Source organism: Vidua chalybeata, chromosome 11 (assembly GCF_026979565.1).
Source record: "Vidua chalybeata isolate OUT-0048 chromosome 11, bVidCha1 merged haplotype, whole genome shotgun sequence".
In the NCBI taxonomy this organism is placed as follows: Eukaryota; Metazoa; Chordata; class Aves; order Passeriformes; family Viduidae; genus Vidua; species Vidua chalybeata.
This window is the reverse complement of record NC_071540.1, coordinates 13,255,418-13,273,151: the sequence shown is the minus strand read 5'-3', so window position 1 is coordinate 13,273,151 and position 17,734 is coordinate 13,255,418. Positions and strand designations below refer to the sequence as shown.

General features: G+C 41.8%; 1 protein-coding gene across 2 annotated transcripts in view; it reads right to left on the bottom strand.

Annotated features, from left to right (window-relative positions):
- Positions 1-17,734, bottom strand: part of NUP93 (nucleoporin 93) — a 73,081-nt gene that overhangs the window by 20,124 nt on the left and 35,223 nt on the right. For both annotated transcript variants that reach the window (XM_053952914.1, XM_053952915.1), the window contains 3 exons: positions 10,489-10,551; positions 8,646-8,774; positions 2,118-2,192 (listed from right to left, as the gene is read on the bottom strand). In XM_053952914.1, the coding sequence (XP_053808889.1) occupies positions 2,118-2,192; positions 8,646-8,774; positions 10,489-10,551 (267 nt within the window). The remainder of the gene's footprint in view (positions 1-2,117; positions 2,193-8,645; positions 8,775-10,488; positions 10,552-17,734) is intronic.

The window sequence follows — 17,734 nt, the reverse complement described above, 5'->3', positions numbered from 1 at the left end:
CTAAAACATAATTAAAGTAAGCATGTTTAACAATACATATTATGCTCCATTCCATCCCCAGCCACAGCAGCAAAATCTAAATCATGTTTCAAAACCAGTGTTCCCAGCAAGTCCTTCTGCTTCTCTCCCACATCAGCCACTTCCAACCCAATGGCAGAGGAATGGGCATCAGCATCACCCAAGCTTGCACACCACCTCAAAGCCCCAGGCCTGCCCCAAGGCCAGCAGCAGCCCAGCTGTTCAGCGGTTTTGCATGGCAGAGCACTGTGCTGAATGCCCTGTTAGACTAACTGCAGCTAATTGTTGAAAGACAAAGATTCAGAAGTGACCTGACAAGTGGATGGCTGTGATATTCCCCTGCATGGCAGCCTCCTACCTGCTGATGTGAAAGAAACAGGATTTTGCTGGTTTGTGGCAGTATTCAGGGAAATCTGAGACAGGGAAATGAACAGGAACCTGACCCTTCAGAGCCTGCCCTTAAATATTCCCCTGTTTTAACCCTTGATCTTCACTGAGCTCCATCTACTATTGTTTATTCTACTCTCAGTCCAAAGGCGTTCCACTATGTCCAAAAAGAATAATTCTCAATACTAGAAAGGCAATGCCATTGTACTTTAACTCCATTTGGCATGCAGCACTACTGAACATGGCCAGGGTGCAGACAAGATGTAGAGCTCAGGACTGCAAACAGAATGCAGCTTTGGTGAAATCGTGTCTGTGGATGCCACCGTGTTCCTGTGAGACAGTTTGAACTATCCAATAAGAACAAGTAATCACTTCACTGTAAATATAACACATTTCATGGCTGCTGATAAATAGAAGCAGCATGGATCTCCAGCTCTCCTGCCCGACCTCCAGGTCTCCCAACTCCCCACTGAGGCCACAGGAGCCCCACACAGACTGCTGACACTGGGTTATTCTTGAACTGCAGCAGGCTGACATAAGGACAGCTCAGCCAGGCCAGCTTCTCTGGAGCCCCTGTTGGGAGCACGCAGTGATTGCACCAAGTGTTGTGGTAGCAGAAGCCTGGCCACAAACACCACATTTCCAGGGCACACTGCAGCAGTCTGTGCACAGCCCGTGACCCTGACAAAGGCCCACAGTGACTCCACAGCTACCCCAGAGCCAGGACTGCTAGAGAGACTGGGCTTCCCATACCCAAAAAGCAGCACAGAGAAACAGTGATATGGCTTCCAAGCACAGACAGTTATGCTTTAAAGAAGACCTTTACTGTGGATATATTACAGTAGATATGAACTAAATTAACAAACTGTTAAGAGCCTCTAAATCAAATGTACACTTTTTCAGCACAACCACGAATCTTTTGCTATTAGTTTCTTCCCAGTTACCATAACTGAATGCAGATGTAGGAAAACAGATGCACAAGCTGCTCTCTGCCTCAGTGCAGACAGAGCCAAAGCACACAATAAGAGTAATTGTGTGCAAATTAAGCAACATCATTTCACATATTCCATTTTGAAAAAATCAAGTCCTTTTCTTTCATTTTGTTCTCAACAGTGCTGGTAAACAGATAATCTCAAATAACAACAGTAACAAATTGGTTATGTAAAGGTTTAACAGTTTTCCCTGAAAATTTTCCGAGGGAGCCTAATGCTACCAGGCACATTAATTCATAGCTGATGCACTAAAGCCTCTCATAAGCAATGTCATTAAAATAGGATATAATTCAACAAACATCAGGATTAACACTTCAGCATATTTTTTCCGACACACATACATGAGAAAAATGATCTTCCACATAATAAAGGGAATATAAAGCCTTCATTTGTAAACAATTATGCATTGACACACATCCTAAAAAAAACTGCTTTCAAAAACTTAAACGAATTTGAGTTTAATTTACAAGCTTAAATGCTTTCTACAGTCATATATGGTGCTCAGGATCTCTATTTGAAAAAATATCCTGTAGCAAAGAGGTGAGTATGCTTCTAAAAACATCGAGATTTATGTGTTTGTCAATAGCATTTTATCTCTAGGCAGGTGTTTTCATGTTTTACATACCATATTTTCTTTTACACTAAGCTCCAATCTTTATTTTTCCTGTCTCTCTCCATGTAGAACACAGTGTTTAATGAAGTTTTTTCACTTCCACTCACCTGACGAGCATATGCCATCTCCACACTGTCCATGGAGCTGCGACCTGGAGGACCCACCTCACCAACATAGCTGGGCTGTTGAATGAGAAGCATAAAGGAAGATATGAAGTATAGAAATACCACAATGCATTTTACCAATACATCTGCTCCTAAAGAACAACAGTAAAACCATGTTCCTGACAGAATTAAGAACAGGGTTTTGAACCATCTACAGAGAAAAATGCAGTCTCACTGCAATACCCCATTATCTTCCCAATATAGCTTAAACTTTCTAGAGTGACAGAAATCCTCCTTATTCAGTGCACAAACCAGCCATTAGCTCTCTAGAATTAGGACATCAGTGTCTCTTGGTAGCACCTTATAATTTTAATTCTTTGCTTTTGTTTCTTGAAAGGTTGCTTCTTGTCAATGTCTCGCTGTGAGGCATCTACTCTGAACCTCCATCACAGCAAGGACATAGAATTCAATAGACAAGCTCAAATAGATCCAATCTGGCAGATTTGATACTCCAGTTTTGTCCCAGTACCATGATATAGACATAAAATAGGACTGCAGCATTCAATTGTGTGCTGGAAAGTGCCCCACTGCTGGTCTGCTGCAAGAGGAAGTATGCTGGCAATCTCCTGACCTGAAAAAAAGTAGTCTTTTTACCCACAGAGACTATGCCAAGATTGAGATATTTTGAGCATAGAGCAGGGAGAGAGAGCCAATGGAACCATGGCATACAAAATTCATACTCTTATAAAACTCATAATACAACATGCCACAATAGTATGCTGCTGCATAAAGTGATTTTAAGTATTCACTCCAAGGCACAGGTATGTTCTCAGCACAGCCACCACTGAACATAGATGTTCAGTACTCTGGAGGAAAGAATACTCTGAGCAATGCTCTCTGCTATTTCCTGTTTTCTAAAAGAATGTAATTCTTCATTTCAGCATCAGCATTGCAAGTCTTGAGTTTGAAAAATAAAGTACAATAATTTTAAAGACAGATCCCTTTGAGGTAAACAGTCCTTTAATATCAGCTGCTTCAGAAGCCATGCTGGTCTGAAGATCAAAGCAAGACAAGCTCAGTTCAGAAGCATAATATTTATTATGAAGCCAACTGACAGAGTTGGGGCAGGCAAAAAGGAACAGACAAGCTTTCAGCAAAGCAAGGTTTTCAAGCTTGTTACCATATAACTCAAGGCCATGGATATTCATCTAAACTAGAATCAGTAATTTTTTCCGAGAAAGGGCAGGTACATCTGCAGAGTTTAAAAATTAAGCTTTTTACCATCAAAGTCAGTTACAACTGGCTGCACATCCTCATTAGCTGTTACAGTGCACCTAAGCAATATGGTCAAAGAGCTTTACTGCTTCTTACACTGGTTACCCAGAATGTCAGCACTTTACAGTGCAGCCAGGATCACCTCCAAGGATTGCTTCATGATGTGCTCTAGTCTTGCCTGGAAGAGTTCACTTAAATGTGACCAACTTGCTGCCTGCACAAACGTAAAGCCCAAATGCAATAGGAAAATCATTGTTTTCACTTCCAGTTTAATCAGCTTTAGAGTTCAGCTTTGCTGACACCTGTCAGACTGCAGCATGGCAGGAGCAATGTTCCTGCCATGACCTGGCTTGTGTGGATTTCAGGAAGCGATCCAGAAATGAACAGCTTTCCTCCAGATGGTGCCATCATTCAATTTCTTGTTTCAAATGCAGATGAAATACTGGCAGAGTCTTCAAAACAATCTTTTTTTGGGAACTGTATCCCAACTTCAAAATGAAATAACACAAACAAATGAACTTCCAGACATGTTATTGTTCAGTGTAAAAGTGATCATTCTCTCACTCATTCCCAAATTAATTTTATTTTGGTATTAGTTTAACCTGGAATATCTTCTACCATGTAAGACCTCTCTTACACTCATGAGCATGTGTCCTTACAAAGACAATTACTATTCACTGTCCCAGTCTGGGAGTTTTGATCAGTAAAGTGTTCACAAGTTAAAATTTAAAAAGAAAAGAAGTTACACAATTCGAATGACCAAGAAACTGTTCTGCACTGGCTAGGAATTTATACATGAAGATAAGGGCACAGACCTCTATCAAGAAATGATAAGAGCTTTGTGATATCTGTAGTTACAGGTTTCTGTGCAGTTGGTTACAGAATTAAAAATACTCAGCAGTGTTCGTCCCTTACATAATGAAATATAAATGAATGAAGGTACCAAGGATGAACCTGGACAATTCTTTAAAATGGCTGAAATAAATTTATTGCTGCATTAATTTCTCACTAATGCTATTTAAATAATGTTTAACCTGATTACAAAATCAGGCAGGTGCATTTAGACCTTAGGCTCTATAAAAATGCCTTAGAAAAAACCCAAAAGCAATTTCACTTTTCTTTCTGCAACTGAACTTACACTAAAAATATTCTTCACAGTCCCTCTTAGTGGGTACTGATATTCAGAAGCATCTGCATTTTTCTTTCATTGCCAAATCATCTGACACAAATTCCTTTAAACCCATCTAAAACCCGACAAATTCTTTGTTCTAAAGAACAAAGAAACAGTTAAAGCAGGTTTCCTGGGAGACAGACGTGATGGCAGAAATAGCGCTTTGCAGCCTCTCCCTGTGCCGAGCCAGATAAAACGCAGAGTTATTTAAAGTAATGCTAAATTATGGACGTTGTCATTAATTACCGATGAGGTTTCATCTCCTAAAGCAAGTGAAGACTAGTACATAGTGACTTGGTGTCACTGTCAGCCACTGCCCAAGCAGCAGACACACAGGGACTGGGGCTTTGTTTTGTGAATCGTTCCTTTTTCTGCTTTGCGGCACCAAAGAGCACCCACGTGGCTGCCACTCCAGAGACTGGTGTGTGACTGCCAGGCTCAAACGACTTTAGGTAACCATCTGAATTCAAAAGTGCATGCCTGAAACTAAGAAATAACTGCTCTGGGGTTGGGTTTTCCTTTCCTTTCGCCAATTTTAGTTTAAACATTATGCTTTAGCAAACACTTCTTAGCTATCTGCTGCAGCTGAGAACTGCCACACTGAAATTAAATTCTTTAAATTCTAATGGCTTGGCACTTTAGGAAAACAAAAATCAAGAAGTCTAGAATTTGTCCTAATTTTCTTATACTTTTCTTTCCTATGGAAAAAGAGCCATGGAGTAAGCTTATTTCCTATTTTTTCCCATCTCATGCATGCATTCTGGCTTCACCCTTGAATTATTAAACTACAAGAAAGCACTAGCTCACTGAACTATCACATGGCTGTGCTAAAGGGAAAGTTCAAAAGGAAAACTAAAGCAGTGAGTCAGCATGGGAAAGGCCACTTCCATGGCTCCCCCTGAACCGCAGAAATGGATTGTGCGGGCAATCCTTCCTAAGAAGGGAAGTACTTTCCCCCCTACAAACTAACGGGGAAAGTGGAGGTGGGGAGAATATCCTTTGCTGGCAAACCAGAACTTACCAAGTTTGAAGCAAGAAAAAGATAATGAAAGATGTGTTCAAAACAGCAGCTAGGAGCATATGAGAAGAAGCATGTTTCAGGTCAGGTTTTGAAGTTTAACTAGAACAGCAAAAGGAAAAGCAGAAAAGTGGGGGATGCACAAAGGACTGCAGAAGTGTAAGTGCACACACACAAATCTTGCTGTATCTCTAGTCTGATATTGCTTAAATGGCTTGTGCTGTTTTTCTCAAACACCTTTGCTTTTCCCTGCCCTGAATTTTGATCTTTCTAAAACATTATTCAGACCTGTAATATTTATTCTGAATACTATCCATTTCTCAAAGCTGCAGCTTAGCTGCACTGCCATCACGTTTTTATCTTTTAAATTCACTTAGCCAAACGATGCTGCTTTTCAAAGGAGTCCTCCTTCATTTGCACTCAGCCAAGCATTCAGCCTCACTTGCACACCAAACCCCGTGCATGTAAAGATGCATTATTCATCACCCTCATATGCATATGCACATTCCTCAGCAGAAGTCTGGGCAGACATTTTGTCAGCACTCCAAATGGCTTGGCCAGTAGATGCAGTGAATATCTAGGCAGGAGACCAAGCTGGAGAAACCCCATCAAAATACACTGTGGTGGAGTGGAAAGCATCTTGCAGTGCTTGGGATTTAAGGGGTATGAAGATGTGATTCAGAGGGGCAGAGCAGAAACCAAGAGGTGCCAGTGTCTCCCTATCACTACAGAAGCATGCTGCTTGACAGCGGGAGTGGAAGAGCTTATGGCAAGGGTGGAAGAAAGAAAAACCTGGAATAAAGAAAAACTTGGAAAAGGACAAAGGAAATGCCTTGGCACCTCATGGCACAACAGTCATAACAAACACCTTCAGACCATAGGTGTTTGATACCTTGAAGAGAAATCTCAGGCTTTAAACCCTTTTCAGCCCCACAAGAAGCACCTTTATATCAGCTCTGGTTTTCCCTGACAAGAAGGTGGCGAGGCTGGAGGACAAGGGGTAACAGAAAACCTTAATGGCAAGCCCTGCGCTAGGTTCTTTGAATCATGAGCTTTGCTTGTTAATTGGTCTTATTTCCATGAATAATGTGTTGGTATTTCACTCTGCCCAAATTAGCTTGCCCAAAGCTTGAGAATTGGCTCGCAGGCAGACCCGGACCCCTGCTGCGTTTGGATCTGTGCCTTTTCAGCTGATTCTCCATCTCCAGAGGATATCAATTAAACCTCTACTATATTCTACAGGCTGTGTCTGTTTGTGTCACATACACACAAAAAACTTATTTGACTGGAACAAGGCTTTAGAAGAACAACCTGCTGTGGGAGGTTAGATAACAGGCTTTTAACACAGTAGATGCACTTCAAACCTCTCAGACCTTTGACTTCTTGAAGCTAAGACTAGAATATATCAAGGATTTTAAATGCTCTTGAAATGACATACTGCTACTATGAAAGCTTTGAAACAGAGAGTGGAGTATTACTGAGTGATAGTGTACACTGAGTCTTTAAACACATTCACCAGAAACATGAGGAGCTGAGTTTTCTCCCCTCCTCTCTCACACCAATTTGATGCTTGGCATCTCAAGTGCCATGGACTGGGGGTAGCATCCATTTGACAATGAAACACCAGAATAGGGTTTTTACCTGTTCAGAGTGCGTTATTAAATTACTTCTGCTAGCAGTTAATGTCCACACTCCAAAAGGAAAACCCCATACCAGTAACTAGCACACAAATCAAAGATGTTAGAAGGTATCAGTGTAACTACCAAGCCTTCAGATTCACATCCTAAAATAATAGGATAGCTGTTCCTCGTTTTAAATTAATTCAGTCTGCATTATTTAGCATTTCTAATATTGGAAATCTGGACGACCTTTGAGAAGTCCCAGTAACGCATCAGAAAAATATTTTCTAGGGAAGACAGCCCCTATAAAAAGAGGTATGCTAACTGGGATTAACCTATATTTAAAAGAACAGTAATCAGAAAGGGACATTTCATTAACAATTTTAATTATTTCCAAATCCCTATACAGGTCATACCACATTAGCACCAAGGGCTTTTTAAATTTCAGTATACTTGCAGGTCACCCCAATGAACAAGAACTCATTTTCATGGGTGGAGAATGTGACTATAAAAAATATGTCTCTTTTTCAGCCTGAAAGCACAGCAACTTGCATCCCCCCACTCCCTATCCCTATCAAGGAAAGCTTTTTCATGGAGCACAGTGCAGCAGCAGTGATGTAACTTTGTGCTCCAGGGATCACAGCTGCTGTCTGATGCTTTCAGCTCAGAGGAGATGGGTTCCCAAGACCCTGCACGTAACTCGAAACATTTTCTTTAAGAGAATAAACTGTAAAGGTTTAAAGTGTAACAGAAGATAAAGAATGTTTTAAGATGATAGTCAGTATCTCTTCTGTTAAACATGGAGTCAGTCTTGCCCAAAGGATTTGGTCACTGCTGGATTAACCTGAACACCAGACGTCTGAGCAGCACAAAATTCTAATCTGCTCTGCATGAGACAACAAGATAAAAAGGAAAGCTTTTTTTGTTTGTTTGTTTATTCATTTGGTTTTGCCAAGAAACCTGAGAGACTTCATCAGTCTCCTAAGAAAAGCCATAAATCCAGGCTAGCACACAGTAAGGGGAAGAGACACTCTAAGACCTATGTGTAAGCACAGTTGCACCTGAGAAACTCCCTGGTGTCACATCACAAGGGTTTCCTGAAGCCCCCAGTGTGTTTTCTGTCCCCTTGGGTATATTGACCTAGAATGTGTTTGTGACTACGTTCCAGCCAGCACATATGTTGCTCAAAACACAGCTTCAGCAATAGCAGCTCCATTGCCTGTACCCATCAGCCAATAAATAGAAACAATCACAAAGGTTTGATACTCTGCTAGACAATGCATTCTGCTAGTCAGAGCCATTCTAGAACTAAATAGGGATTTTATATTTCTCATTTTCACACAGTTGTAGTTGCAGAATATTTCAGAGGTGGTTTCAGCAGTGCTGGAATGCCAACTGTGTACAGTGCTGTGCATGACTGTGTACAGCATTTAGAAAGACAGAGTTACCTCATTTTCCTGTGTGAAATCAAGAGCATCTTCCCCTGATGCAAGCAGAGAATGAAGAATCCTTTGTTTCACCTGCTCCCATTCAACCAGCATTGATTCTCGGTGATACTCCTCAGCCATGGCAAAAGTCTGTTGGTGAAGAAGAACAAGAGCTAAGGAACATGTAGAAACACCCACCAGCCTAACTCTGCTATTAACAGACAAGACCAAAAATGAAACAGAAAATAGCAACTACATAAATCAACCAGGTCAGCCCTCAAGAGCTGATGGTGTGCTGCATATTATTTTAACAGGCTTCCTGTTCAGGTACAATGGGATTCAGAAAGTAGGTGTACGTGGAATTAAGACAACTCTCACATACCCCCAGCTGGTAAAAGAGGGAAACTGTGTCTTTTCCATGGCACAGCAGCACAGGAACCTGAGCAAGCTGAAAATCAGAAGGCTTCCTTCTCTAACTTAGCAGCACACACACAATATCCAGATTCTTCACTGATTTGTGTGGCTTGTTGAGACTTAACTTTTCTAATGACCACTAGCTTTTCACCTCCCTGGAGACTACAAAGGTCTGACTCGATGGTCATTCTTAACTAAGATGCATGTTTATTGCCCATAATAATTTTCAGGTCTTTACCAGTGTGTTTTTCTTTTAAACGTGAAATAGGATAAAATAAGATTCAAAATATTAAGGGAAAACAAACCAGTGTCAAAAAAAATCAGGAAGTCTCTTTTATCAGGAATATAACTTGGGAAAGCACACAGGAAAATCAAATCCCAAGAAAAAACAACCTTTACCTTTAAAACGGCTGATGTGCCACATTGTTTCAGATCCAACTGGGGAACATATGGGAAGGAACAGCTTTTCCCTCAGTAATGGAAATATTCCCTTATTTTGGCAATAGCATTAGGATAGAGAAGATGCTTCACTACCTTTTCTGTTATTGTTGGGGTGAGACTAATAGCCTCAGGTGTATCACCACAGGAAATAAGAGACTCTCCACTAATTCTAAATAGAGAATAAGTTATATTGTGTCTTCTACTTTTGTCTTCACACAGCTCCGTGCTGCAACATACTTAACTAAATCTCTTGGTTGGCTAAGTTTTTCATTTCATTGCAGTTCACTGCTAGGATATTGTCAATTAAAGAGCAAAACGTTCCTCAGAAGAAAGAACTGATAAGAGACAGTGACATTTGGCAAACATTTAATTACAGTGCAAACATGAAGCTAGAGCTTAAGATTTGTGTTTCTTTGTTGCATTATAAAATTTACTTTATACTTTCATGGCAGGATATAGGTCTCACCCCTACCTTCACTATAATCACAGGGTTTTAAATATGCTTCAGTAGTTACAGATAATTTTATATAATTGAAATATTTTAATCATGTTTAGGTACTATTTCTTATCATTTGAAAGAAACACAGGCTCAGCTCTAAACCTGATGCCCCCAGTATACATGGAGGGAAACAATCATAAGATGAGCACTAGGAAGTATGGAATGACATTTCCAAGAAGGAGTTTCACGACAAACAGGAAGCATTTTTCCATGCTGCATAATTCAATTACGAAAAATCATTGCCCCAGAAGATGGCAGATCCCAAAAGCACAAACAGATTCAGAAACAGGATTAGATTAATTTCCTCTCAGAAAACAAGCTTCTGCTCAGATGATCTTCAAAACAGCTATTTGTTCACAGGTGAAGATACAGGAGATGAAGAGGGGAAGGCTAACTCTGTCTTTTTCTTACAGGCTAAATACTGATCCCTTTCAAGGGAAGAAAATCAGACTGCAGACCACTCCTGTTTTTGTTTTTAGGCAAAAACAATGGCGATTTCTTCCAACTTACCCTCCTCCTAGACTCTTCAATGGCAGACAGCAACGCATTATCTTTTTCATTCTTCAGGAATCCCTGCAGAAAAGGAGAAACAGAGCTTCAGCCAAAAAAAATCAACCTTGCACTAACATCAGACACATACTGTAGTACTCAGCTATTTCAGCTCTGAGAAGTGCTCAGAACTCTCTCTGCAGTCCAGTCCCAAGAAGTTTAAAAGTCACTTTATTTCACCAAAGGTACAGTAAGATGCCCATCCAGAGCAATGTGAAAATGAAAATGCATTAATCCCCTCTTTTAATATGCATTAAATCCTAGTGAAATGTCCTGCTTCTATTCTCTTTTATCTCTATGTCCCAGCATCTCCTTCCTCTTGCTCTCCATTTGAGGGAGCTAGGATGAAAGCTGGTAGGAGCGATAAGCCAAGATAAGATAGTTGGACTTGAGCATGCTGAAAAAAATAAAACAGGCTTTGACTTGGCAGCTTCAGGCAGAAGTGGAGCTCTTGGAGGACCGATACAACTGTGAGAAAGAGTCTTAAAAACAGTCAGTTGCAGAAGGACGGAAATAACTAAACAGTTGGAAAGCATACAGAAAAAGTTTACCACACAGCTTCTCTCCGTGAATACAGCTGGAGTGGGTAACAATGAAGAACTGTATTTTTAATTCTCAGTATATGAGTAAATCTCAAAGAGGTCAGGTGTGTATGAACAAACTGATTTAGATGAGCTGTTACCTCCTTATACCAAAGGTTACTTTTATGATCTATACTAGGAAATACAAAATGAAGTTTTAACTTTAAACAAGTAGCTGTGGGGTAAAATGCAGTAGCACACAGAGACAACAAACAGGATATGTTTATCACATTTTAACATGCATATCTTTATTTTGAATTTTCACTGTTATATCACTAATTAAATAAATCAAGCTGATGTGTATGCCCAGACTTCAACTTAATCATTATTCAGGTCATAAAAAAGAAAAAGAAGCTTTTGTATCCCTCTGAAGTAATCAGCTATAAATTATCAACTCCATTAAGTGCTAGTATCTTAAAAGTCTGTACACTCACTCCACAGCTCTAAAACCAAAAGCTGCTAACAAACCCAGAGAGAGGGAACTCAGTGGACCATGCTTATGCTTTTATAAAGAGAAAACACAGTTGCAGCAGTGTCCAACTGAATTTGTCAGGAATCAGAATGATTTTGTGCCTTTTAGTCTCCCTGTCTTCCTGCAAAGAATTCCTGTGGTGACACGTGGAGATTTGGGCTTTTGGAAAAATATATTTATGGTAGGTCTTAGAAACTACCCTGCAGCAGGAATATATACAATCACAAGTATCACAGAGTGATACTTAGCTCTGGGAGGTGAGGAGCAATTGAAATCTCCCCAATCTGAAGCAATCTGGCAGGACACTGTTGCATAGATGTACTGCTTGCTTCCTGCTCCCCAGCACCAGCATGTGAAATGAAGGGCATTGCACCCTCTCCTTCTGAAATATGTAGAACAAGCATTTCAGGTACATGGGACAGGCTGTGACCCCCTTCAGCTGGAAATAAGAAGGTGACCCCTTTCTGTACATCCGAGAGAGAACAAGCTGCCATCCTCCAAGAGACGTGCAGTGCAGTTCCCCAGAAACAGCCCTTGAATTACACACGAAGAGAGCGGTCACCGCTACCCAGCCTATTCTTCATTTCACCAGCCGACAGGTCCTGCTTTATTTTTAGACAATGCCCACAGAGAAATCACAGTTACAACCTGAAAAAAAGGAAGCTAAATCCAGATCCTTGCACATGTCTGGGGACCAGCTATTACAGCAGCTGTCACTGAGACAAGGGTTGCCGCAGCCACCTAACTGGGTCAAGACCCAGCCTCAGCTCTGTGCAGGAGAAGGATGGAGACATGCCTTGTAAGGCTTGTCCCTGCCTGCATGGGTAGAAGGACTTTGGGAGGGCAACAAGTTTTCTGGGTTCCTTTTTTTTTTCATTTCCCCACCTTCAACCTAAAATGGAGAAAAATTATCTGGAATTAAAACAAGCAATGCTTCAGAGCACACACCAATACGTGAACAGAAGAGACAGACCCATTTCTAATGGTAGAGATCAGATGCTGCAGAGAACAGTGTGTCAGCTGTATTCTAACAACACTGCTAATTTTACAGTCAAAACCAGCCCATTGTCTCCAAGATGCAGACCTACAGTTACTTGGATGTGATGGATGGTGTGAGCTTGCAGAGGTCCTGGATACCTGGCTTCCTTCTTACTCTGTGAGCTCTGGACTCCTGAACACCCCAAGAGACACAAGTCCTACCTTTCCTGCCCTTGGTCTTCTCTTTCCTTTCAGGGATGTGTGCACTAGCAGGTATCTGCCTAGAAATGTACACAGCAATGATGGTAATCAACAGGGTAATTTAAGATGTGCTTGAACTTCCCCTGATGTCAGTAAATCCAGGCTGAGTATCTTAATGAAACCACCCAGCTCCCAGAGACTTCTACTAGGTCTGTTTAAGGGATCATATTACACCAAATGCCAATTAGAGGATAATTGTCTTTTTCAATCTCAAAAACTACTTCTTTAGCAAAATAAAATCCTCACATATTCCAAATAACATCTGTAATGCCTCACTAAGGAGAAATAAATTTTAAAAAGGTTGCCCTATGTCTTGTGCTAAACATTATGACTCTAGCATGACAATTTCTGCTTCAGTTAATTACAGGCTAATTGTTAAACCTCAGAAGAGGGAGTTTCAGTAACTGATGCTGGAGCTCCTCTTACTGCTTCTGCGAGCTGCTTCTACTTACTTAGGCCAATAAGAGCTCCTGGGGGTGTCACTCCCGGCTTTGGTGGCCAGAATTTCACTCGTTAAGAAAGCGAGGTGCATCCGGCTGGCTGCTGGATTCCCTGGATTTATCGCAATGCCACCTAGTGGGGCACTACTCTTTGATCACCAGACATGATTTCACGGATATACATAAATGCACACAAATACACCTCTGCTGCATGAAAAAGCAGAGCCCCGGAACAAGGATAGGCAGAAAGATGGCAGAGATGCACTTTACATCAGAGAGTTTTTGTCCTCAGAAATCCCAGGTCACTTTAAGGGATCACGTATCTCTTAAGAAGGCTGGGCTGTGAACAGCACTGGTTGTGCTCACCAGTTACATGTGCCTTAAAAGCTTTCCGCAGTCCCAGAGGCAAGGTTTGACTTTGTCACGAACGCTGGCAGACTGTAACAAGGATACAGAGGTGCAGCGTTCAGCACACACGGGGAGTGCACGACCCACAGAGCAGGAGCTGCCCTCTCAGGGGAGATGCTGCTGATTGTACAATGAGTAACCAGATATTGCTTCATATTCAGCATCCAAAGAGAAAAGCGGGAGGAGAACAGAGATTATTGTTAGGAGACAAAAGCTATTTCACAGAGGCAGATGGCAAAGATAGGAACAGCCAACACGAGCATTGCTGTAATCTCAGAGGTGAAAAACCTCACCTTGCAGCTCCCCATGCACAAGCTTTGTCAGTGCAGGGATCCCAGTGTAGCCTGGATTTTGCTTGAAAATGAAAATCTTACTTCCCTGAGGCAGGTTTATGCAAAAAGCTCACAGAGCCTTAATGTCACATCACTCTGCCCTCCTCTAGTGAGTATCTTTTGATTTTCCTCTCTTTTACTGTCTGACTCCCACACATCCTTCCTGCATCTAGTTTGGAAGGGAAGTAGCATAACTCTTCTCCATCACCAGTTCTTTGCACCACTCATTTTTGAATGTTTCCCACACACCATTTGTACAATATCCGATGCGATGGTGTTTGCAAAACAGGGACACAGGCACAGAAACACACCCACTCTCACACCTTCAGGCTCCCGCTTCTCGGTTAGTCCCGCTTACACTTGCGTGTCTACTGACTCTCAGCATCCTTTCTAAGCACATTCCAGATCCTCTTGGATCTCCTACACCTTGAATTTCAGCCTGATCTCACAGTCTCCCCTTTTTGCTGAAATCCAGCCTCACTCTGCTTCACTCGCTGATGGTTTGTAGAAGTGGCCCCACAGTGGAAGGGCAGGACAGGACCCCAGCAGTCTGTGCTTGCTCCACTATTGCCTCTCATCTTAGACAGCCACTGACTGACACAGGCTGGTTTGACAGCAACCAGCACCTGCCTCGCTCCAGCCTGAATTCCAACAAGAGTGTGTTCCAGTAGTTCACTTTCAGTACAAAAGGGCACACGTTCACACACCAATGGTCTCTTTTTGACAGGAGACAAAGTCTCTTCCATTTACTGCAGTAAAAGAGGTTAGCAAACTCTCCTGGCTGAGAGAAGTCTCTTAATTACTTTCATCAGCCAGGCCATACTTTTAATGCTTGATCTTAGTATTCAAGCTGTCAAGAGAAGGCGAATGTTGCCAAATAGTATATTGAGGCTTTGGATGTTGACAGCAATGGGTACTTTTTCACTGGCACAGAAAGAAAGAAGAAAATGAAATGAACAATCTGGGACCATTTCAAGTCAATTGCTCTTTGATTAAAATATTTCCAAGTGCTGGATTTCCAGTAGATGCAGTGAATCCAGCAGGGACAGTTAACAAAAATCACTCTGGCAACTCCAGGTAAAGCACCTCAATTTATTATTTCTACTGGCAACTCTAAGAAACAATTTGCTAAATACAATCCTACTGAAAACATGGATACATCTGAGCCCACTCCTGAGGTGGTGTACCCTGGCACAACCCTCCTGGCCATGTTCTGTCTGGAAACAGAAAATGAAGCAAAACTACTTGTCACTTTTTAAATCTAAATTATTGTTTGTGCTGACACAAGCATCAGTGTCTGGCTTTAAATAGATAGGCCAAAGGGTGAAGAATCATGGCCAGCTATTGTATTCCCAAGGATGGGGACACACCAGTGTAGCATGGGCAGTATTTGTCTATTCATGCTTCCATTGTATGTGTGACACCACCATGTCACACATATAATATGTGGAATACATTATGGAAGCTTCCATAGCTCTCCCATGATTTGTTTTTCAGAAAGCATCAGTTTTTTTGGGCTAAAGCCATGCAGATAAGCAGCTTCACTACATACTTTGGCCTGTGCAATACTGTACCCTTCAAAGCAGCAAGGCAGATGCCCAAAGATCAGCTACCAAGCACGAGCCAAGAGCATTTGTGAAATTGGCTTCCTCCTTGGAGAGCTTCAGATGGCCAAACTGCTATGGGGCCAAAACAGACTGAGGGCAGAGAGTAAGATAACCCAAGGAAGGGTGATTCACCAGTCAGTACCACTTCAAAGCTGCATGAGATGCAAGGAATGCATCATTGTACACAGACAAAGAGGTCCACTGGAAAGGACAGTCATCCCATAGCTCTATACATTGTTCAATTTAAGGATTTAGCAAGACAAAATTTCCCTAGCCTAAGACAGCTGCAGTTGTCAAACTACAACATACATTTCTCAACTTCCTTACCATCATGTTTAGAGTGGGAAATTCCACAACATTTTTAATCCCCTGTTGACTGAACAGAAGAAGCAGGGAAAAACCAGAAGGCTTTAGAGTTTGATAAGACCTAAGAGTCGGTTGTTGCATCAGAGACTTTCAAAAGCAACAGCCGTGTTGAAGCTGAAAAGGGAAAAGCACATAGCAATAGCTAGAACACAAAACTGTGCTAATACAGCCAAACACTGGGCTTGGGGAAGATCTGCTGCTCTGCTACCTGCCTTCACAGGGGTCGAATCACATTCCCCTGTGCACTGTGACCCTCCTACACACTTGTAGCCAATACTCATGCTCAGCTGGTTTGAGAGTCAAGCTAGGAGAGTTCTTCCCCACCCTGCAAGCCAATAGCGTTTGAGTGGGAGTAAGTCATTAAAATATACAAAGTCTGGCTTCATCTCTGCTTCCTTGTGTGACTAGTAGCAATCTTAAACATTACTTCAGGGTTTTTAAAGTAGCTTCCTGCTCCAGCAAAATCAAATTTTGCAGAGCTGCAATACTGTCTTTCATGATGGAGAAGCAGCAACCTGGGCCTCACCCCAGCAGCAGCAGGAGTCATGCAGGCCAGGCTGGAGCCCATGTGCAGTGCAGAACAAGAGGGGCACCCCCACTTGCCCACAAGGCTCTCCCTGGGGCTGTGTTCACCATGGAAGATGCACAGAATTCCCCTTCCCAGAGACAAGCACTGGGGCAGGAACAGGCCTCCCCTACCTTGCCACTGGCACACGTTGATGTAGTGACCAGGTTCAAACACAGTCTTTAATTCGTGTTACAGAGTGAGCCTTAAGCAAATATTTACAAAGAGCTCTCTGCTGCAGGTTAGTGCCTGCAATGCAAAGATCTAGCACTCTTTTCTGTATTATTTTACTGGTTTAGACTGTTTTATCTGTGAAACTCATGCAGTTTTCACAGTAATCCTAAGACAGTATCCAGGAATACTGGATTTTGCTGTGTTGGATAAATATCATTATTCTTTCTAGCCATGACAGGAGAAACTCAAACTGCCGAAAGAAGCATTCCTTGGGAAAATCACGGATCAGCTCTAACATAAGCAGGGGCAGATGGTGCACGCTCTTTGACTCTTGCTGGGCCTGTTTGAATCTGGCAAGTGAAGACTGGAAATGTGTTCCTCAGACATACAGGCTTGAAGGGAAGAAATACAAACACCTCCTAGCACACTCACTTCAGCCAGGACACCATCCATCAAGCATGGAAGGCTTATATCAATACAATATCAGTTAATATAAAACATTCAGTTAGTATCAAACCATCCCCAGCACTGAGAGGCACCACCACATCCCACACCCAACCACAGTCCTCCAAAACACATCTGCAGCATGTGGCCAGCAAGGAGAGTGCAGGTATCTGCAGTGAATAGAAGCAAAATTTACCATGAAACATACAGGGAGCAGAGCTTTATCATACTGGAAATGTCTAGAAAAATACCACTGCTCAGATTTCCTGCAGAAATATTGTGCCAGGCACTCAGCAGCGCCAAAATCAAACTCTCTGCTATGTGCCACTGCTTGTTCCGTGTATAAACGAAGATCATCACTGCTGGCAAGAAACATGATTCTGCTTAATTTTAGTTACTTCTAATTCAACACAGGATGCTCAGTGAGTTCATGCACTATAAGATTTCAGTATTTCATTTAAAACGGTACTTACACGTGGCTTAACTCCTGACATAACATGAAAACTCATTGCAGTGTTCCTGTGTATTTTAGATTTTTTAAAAATATATCAGAGACATTTCCAAGATTTAACAGATCCA